This window comes from Macrobrachium rosenbergii, chromosome 15 (genome assembly GCF_040412425.1).
Source record: "Macrobrachium rosenbergii isolate ZJJX-2024 chromosome 15, ASM4041242v1, whole genome shotgun sequence".
NCBI lineage: Eukaryota > Metazoa > Arthropoda > Malacostraca > Decapoda > Palaemonidae > Macrobrachium > Macrobrachium rosenbergii.
This window is the reverse complement of record NC_089755.1, coordinates 1,798,933-1,806,010: the sequence shown is the minus strand read 5'-3', so window position 1 is coordinate 1,806,010 and position 7,078 is coordinate 1,798,933. Positions and strand designations below refer to the sequence as shown.

At 34.6% G+C, this 7,078-nt stretch overlaps 1 protein-coding gene across 1 annotated transcript in view; it reads right to left on the bottom strand.

The window, feature by feature from the left end:
* Nucleotides 1-1,685: 1,685 nt before the first annotated feature.
* Nucleotides 1,686-7,078, bottom strand: part of LOC136846839 (uncharacterized) — a 14,832-nt gene continuing 9,439 nt past the window's right edge. The window contains exon 3 of the mRNA XM_067118107.1: nt 1,686-1,906. Coding sequence (XP_066974208.1) covers nt 1,686-1,906 — 221 coding nt within the window. The remainder of the gene's footprint in view (nt 1,907-7,078) is intronic.

Here is a 7,078-nt window from a genome sequence, read left to right as displayed (position 1 = left end):
TAAGAGTTTAATACGGTTTGCATTCCATTAATTAAATCGCGATCGAGTGAGGTTTGTTAATGAAATGTAAATTCAGTTTTGGGAACTCCAAAAATGATCAGAATGAGTAACTGCGTTTGTAGAGACAAATTATAGTTTGTGATATTTCCACCAGTTCTGCAGAATTACAAAGTTATCTCACTCGTGTTTTTTGTGGATCAGTTCGTCGGTAGGGACTGGGTCTTTGTCATGTTAGAATGGGAGTTTTATTCCAGGTGTTTTGTCTTTTTCCAGTCCCTACCGACGAACTGATCCACAAAAACACGAGTGAGATAACTTGGTAATTCTGCAGAACTGGTGGAAATATCACAAACTATAATTTGTCTCTACAAACGCAGTTACTCATTCTGTATCATTTTTGGAGTTCCCAAACTGAATTTACGTTTCATTAACCTAAACCTCACTCGATCGCGATTTAATTAATGGAATGCAAACTGTATTAAACTCCACTTTCATCCTGAATCTGAATGCTGATGAGAAGTTGAGGTACATTATGAATATTGGGTCCTTTTTTTAGTTGGGGAATTTCATGAGAAAAATTTGCATGATTTAATGTATAATATATTCTAAATCATTACTGGTGGTGAAATCTAGGCTAACGAGCTCAAAAACTGTGCCAGAGAGAGAGAGAGAGAGAGAGAGAGAGAGAGAGAGAGAGAGAGAGAGAAGAGAGAGAGAGAGAGAGAGAGAAGAAGAAGAAGAAGAAGAAGAAGAAGAAGAAGAGAGAGAGAGAGAGAGAGAGAGAGAGAGAAGGGGGATGGGAAATACAGAGTAATACACAGTAAGAAACAAAGACAAAAGTACAATATATCTTTACGTGTGAGGATTATAGAACCCTCTCTAGTTCCTCTATACCCAGAAGAGAGGTTCAAAGGACAACTTTTATCCTTCGTTCTCTATTGTTTATTGTCTGTCCCTTTTCCTTCCTTTGTAGCGATGATGTGAAAAAAAGCGCTTCTACAAAGACAACTCTGATGCTTCTTTTGGGGGAAAAGTTCATTTCGCTTTTGATTTTTCTTTGAAAGAAACTACAAGGAAATTGGTAGAAAAACGTCGGGTATCAAATCTTCCTTCTGAGGGACAGAATGCTACGAAAAACAGAAACAAAGGAATTAAATATTGAGATATACTGTATTACTAATAATAAAATACTTATTCGAGGAACGAAATTATCTCTGAATCTTTGCTTAAAAAACGTCTCAGTTATTATTATTATTATTATTATTATTATTATTATTATTATTATTATTATTATTATTATTATTGTTGTTGTTTTTTTTTTACTATCACAGTCATCCTATTCGACTGGGTGGTTTTCATAGTGTGGGGTTTCGGGTTGCATCCTGCTTCCTTAGGAGTCCATCACTTTTCTCGCTATGTGCACTGTTTATTATTATTATTATTATTATTATTATTATTATTATTATTATTATTATTATTATTATTATTATTCAGAAGATAAAACCTACTCATATGGAACAAGCCCACCGAAGGGGCCATTGGCTTGAAATTCGAGCTTCCAAAGAATATGTTGCTCATTAGAAAGTAAGAGAATGTCAAGGAAAATACAGGAAGAGATCGCCCTTATTAAAAATAAAAAATGAATTAATAAATAGATAAAAATACATAAAATAGGTAAAAATGTTTTAAAATGCAAGGAGAATGTCATTATCCGGACAATGAGACACAACCGTTGAATCGTAACCCGTTGTCCACATCTCGAGTCCCAAAATCCATCGGCCCACTAAAGACGCTTTCTCCAATGCAATGGGCCAATCAGAGGCTGCCACCTGTGCCCATACTGCCCCACCTGAATACCCAATGGAGTTTCCCCCATTTGCATTCGGCGTCATTCGAATGACCTTGCCTGAGCAATGCCCAGGTCACTGTGATGGTTCTGACATTTTGAGTCTAAAAGATTCTCTCTCTCTCTCTCTCTCTCTCTCTCTCTCTCTCTCTCTCTCTCTCTCTCTCTCTCATATGCTTTATGGCTTTTACTGAAGAAAGCGATTGGTCCATGATGTGTTTTTCATGTGTTGCGTGTTCAAGATATTCCTTATATTTTTTTTTATGATTCACGTTGCTTTCTGAGGTATTGTTATACTTCCCGACCGAACGTAGAATGCATCTAAAGCTGCTGGATTCCTATTGTTCCCATTCCCAAAGACTATAAATATTCCAGTGTGAATCCTGAATGCCTGAATACATCTTCAGAAACCTTTATGATAGCCCTGAGAGTTTGAGCATTCGTCATACCTCACAAGCCGATGAAATGAAAGTTTGCAACAAACAGGAGGAATTTTGATAAAGAACGGCCGTTATCCTTCACAAAAGTAGATGGACAGTATGGTAAAACTACCAAAAATATCCAAATTGCAGAAGATAAACCGATTTGGATATAAACATCGGAGCTGTTGTCTAGAATTCACATTTCATCACAATTTTATTTTACCCGTGGTCTTCTTCATTTCTTGAACAAACTTCATCTTCCAAGTTGTTCTTGCAAAATAGCTTTATCAACTCATTCCTTTCATTAGTAAAACCAGGGATAATCTACACAGTGCTGAAATAATTTCTAACTCAGGGCTTTCGTTGTGTGTGTGTGTGTGTGTGTGTGTATGTTTATGAGTGTAATCTTGCTTGAGGTTATTTCCACATGCAAATCAGTCACGATACATTAAAGGAAATTATCCATAAAAAGACACTGTTATTTTGTGGGTAAAGCAACAGGAAGGATTCATAATCCATTAGGACCACAAGAAAGCCGTATACAATACACTAGGCGGGAGAAAAAGCTCTCAAATTCATTCACAAGTTCTGAGAAGTCTCAAAGTTTCTTCATAAGGGGAAATCAGAGAGAGAGAGAGAGAGAGAGAGAGAGAGAGAGAGAGAGAGAGAGAGTTGAACAAAGAAGGTCTTAATTAGGTCGAGAAAAAATTAAATGCCGTGATGATTTGCAATACAGTTTTCTTCATATCATTTTTGAATGATTTTTGCCTCCAGTGACAAATGACTTCGGTCTCAAAATATTATTACGATTATTTTGGTATTAAACAGCAAAACTCTGGAAATGCAACGATTTCAAACAAGAAAAGGTTTAAAATCTGATTTTTAGACAGTCGTAAGCTAAGATCTAATTCCTGTATCATAACCCCATCACTCCTTTGGTTAAGATTTTAGACGTCCCAAAGAGATGTCTTATCAAAGAGACCAATCAGAACTTAGAGAGTGGATTAATATTTCATCCATATGGGAAAATAAAATACTTTCAGAAACACACAAGTGATGTTTATGGTTACTTGTGGTTAGATCTTCTGATTTCATTCTGATTATTTTCTTCTGTAATAGTTCTATTCTGCTCTTTAGTATAGGATGCACAAAGGGAGCGTTTTCCTTTTGCACTGTCAGACATTTTCATAGTTAAGTACTTTCAATAATAATAATAATGATAATAATAATAATAACAGTACAGGATGTATAAAGGAAACATTTTACTTTTGCATTATCAGACTTGATCATATTTAAGTATTTTCAGTAATAATAATAATAATAATAATAATAATAATAATAATAATAATAATAATAATAATAATAATAATAATGAAGTAAATCTGATGCTATCTCTTTTCCCGAGGCTTTCTTAGCTTCAAACAGAACTTAAATTTTCATTCATATTCCCAAAGACATTTACCTTTTGCTCGACGTGGAAAAATTCTGTAGCGCAATTATGAAAATCTTGACGATTCCCAAAATAAGTTTATTTCATCTTGACAGATATTGTGGACATTTATGTGCACATTCCCCCTACCAGGGTCTATCATTTAAATATCGACAATGATTCCATCCTCTTCAGTCTCAAGGACGTGTTAGGTGAAGACTTGATAGTCTAGGAACTTTGCAAGTTCCAATATTAGATTCAAGTTGCACCGAAGTGTACCTGGCTTCTTTCAAGTAAATAAAATGATCATATTTTATGGCTAATTTCACCAACTTGAACTTTCTCATTATGAATATTCTGTTTTTTTTTTTTAAATCTTACGTTTTTAAACAGTTTCTACTCTACCGTATTAACATGAACTGAATATGAATTCATAATGTCATACTGGCACCGAGATACGTCACAGAAAAACGCGTACAAAACATGTTATGAAAAATAAGCAGATATGAAATGGAAAGTCTACAAACAGAAATCCTCCGGCACAGCCAGAGAGAGAGAGAGAGAGAGAGAGAGAGAGAGAGAGAGAGAGAGAGAGAGAGAGAGAGAGAGAGAGCTCTAATGAGGTTCAGCAAAATATCAGATTCTCTCGGGTGGGAGATGGATGCTGAGCTTTGCATAAAAGTTCAAAATTCTTTCCCTCAAAACTTTGTGATGAACCTTAATCCCTCCCTCAGGAGGATTTGGGTCAGGGGTTAAGCGCTGACTGTTTGAGAAATTAACTTTTTATTGGCTGTGCAGCCTCTCTGATGTGGCTGGAATATCTTCTTTTCTAAGCTAAATGGCGTGAAGGTTATTTTCTGCACCTCTTGCAAAATTCTGATTCAAACACGGTCGAATGGTTATTTTGCAAATTGGATATTCTTGGCAGTCTTTCCTCGATTCATATCTATTCTTGTGAAGGATATCAGCCATTCTTTCTCAGAATTCCTTCTCGTTATGAAACGTTTCCTGAGGTATGATGAATGCTCAGACTCTGAGAGCTATCATAAAGGATTCTGAAAACGGATTCTGGCGTCAAGGATTCAGACTAAAATGCTGATTGTTTTTGGAAATGGCTGCATTCCACGCTCGGACCCTGGGTATAACAACACCTGACGAGCCAACAACAATCGTAAAAAAAAAAAAATTGGAAGGAATATTTCCAACGCGCAATACACTGAAGACTTATCTAGATAGTACCATTTACTTTTTTCTTGTGGAAAATTGCAGACAACAGGTTCAAAGTTTTCAGGTTCTGAAAAAGTCTAATTCAATTATTTTCAACAGGGACTTAAACAATTCTTTAATAGCTGATCCATATGAACTGTACATTGCGCGTCAAAAAACATCGATAAATTAAGCAAAAATTATGTAAAAATTTTAAATGGGTTGGTGGAGATTTTCAAAGCTCAATGAATCTGGGATGTTTCAACGTGGAATAATTTTTAAAAATATTTTCTGGATTCCCGTGCTAGAGTACAGAACTAAGAGTCTTTTGGGAAAGTTATAATGTCGTGATAATGTAAAATAAGAAGAAGTAAATGCTTTTGATGATCATTCATACCTCCTCGGAACCGGCTGTTAAATTTGCAAATGAATGTTCAAACGCTTCTTCAAGAAACTATTTGTGTATGCCACGTGTTGTAAAAAAAAAAAAAATGAATGGCTCAGTATTTAAAAAAGTATTTTTACAATTATTCATAAATACTTCATAAAAGAAATTTAATATGTCTGTGATGTTACTAAATCAATAAATAAGAAATCAAATCCAATAATATTTTTAATAATTAATAATAGCATAAGACGACCAGTTACACTGGACCAAAAATAAACAAAACTATACATTTAGGAATACTTACGATTTTGTGAGAAGTTAAAGTCACGGAATAAAGAGCAATTCACAGAGGAAATATGTAGAACCCCCCCCCCTTCTCCAAAAGATATCTAATAATAAAGAACTTGAAAAAGAATAATAAAAACGAATACCCCTCAATAAAAGAATAATGTATTAACACTCACCAAAACGGAGACGATGCAGAACTTCTGAAAAAAATTAAATTAAAGATTGTTATTCATATTGTAATAAACTTTGATCAATGTTATTAATGGAAATCACTGTGTCTGCACTGTACTTATTTTTACTCTCTCTCTCTCTCTCTGTGCAATGTGACAATTATCATTTCGAAAACAATAAGAAAATAAACAAATTCATCATATTCAGAACGAAACTGATTTTGATTAATTATGAGTCTCTGTCAGCAACTGAGAATTAAAAGTGAAAATGTCAACAACAGTTCTCCGTATATATCAAAATCTGGATTTCAACTTACGTTTAGAATATTTTCCTTCAAAAAATACGCCAAGGAGAGAGAGAGAGAGAGAGAGAGAGAGAGAGAGAGAGAGAGAGAGAGAGAGAGAGAGAGAGAGAATATTCAAATTTAATAACGACCAGAGTCAGAGAATTCTGGTTTTCGCTCCAGACATTAATGATGTCCCAGAATATCAATCTTCATAAAAACTATTTATTATATTCACATGACACAATGCTATGGAAGACCTCTGAATTTTTAAAAAATTATTACATTGAAAAATGAAGACGTCTTTGCGGGATGAATGATAAAAAGAAATTATTTATTTTGGCAGAGACTGTCGAGAATAGATTTCATATGTAAATAATTTCCTGTCTATCTTAGATTATATTTCTGATTGAAAGACTTTTCTACATTCCAAGAGGAAGGAGATAACAGCTAAGTAGATATTCAGATACATTTTATAGGACTTTTGGGAACTTTAATGAAGGCAAAACGTTCATGACATCATAAGAAGAAGAAAGAATTAAATGGATATTTCATACCTTTACCTTTGCCTGATGACGAAATTGTTTCCTATAAATCAATGTTCAAGTACATACTCTTATCTGCTGTCCAGTTATTCCTTATTTTGTTCATGTCCTTAACTTTCCTTGCCTGTAATCATAAGGATAGTTTTATAAGTCATGGAATTTTACCTTGAATAGACAGAAACCATAATTAAAAGGCATCATTAAAATCCACAGCTATGAAATGGTCTTAACCAAATTTTAATTCTCCAAACTTCCAAAGTTCTAGTTAGTAGCTGATAGAAGTGGATGAAATTCCCCAGAGGCCTCAGTCAGTAAGAAGCCTTTGGCCCTGCCGCCTGAGATCACTGAGGATTTAATTATGTCCTGCTTCCGAAATGTGTGATCTCTCTCTCTCTCTCTCTCTCTCTCTCTCTCTCTCTCTCTCTCCAGTAATTTGGGAGTTATCTGAGTCATTTCCCATTTGAAGAGTTTTTTCCCTAGTAAGAGTTTTTCTTAAGAGC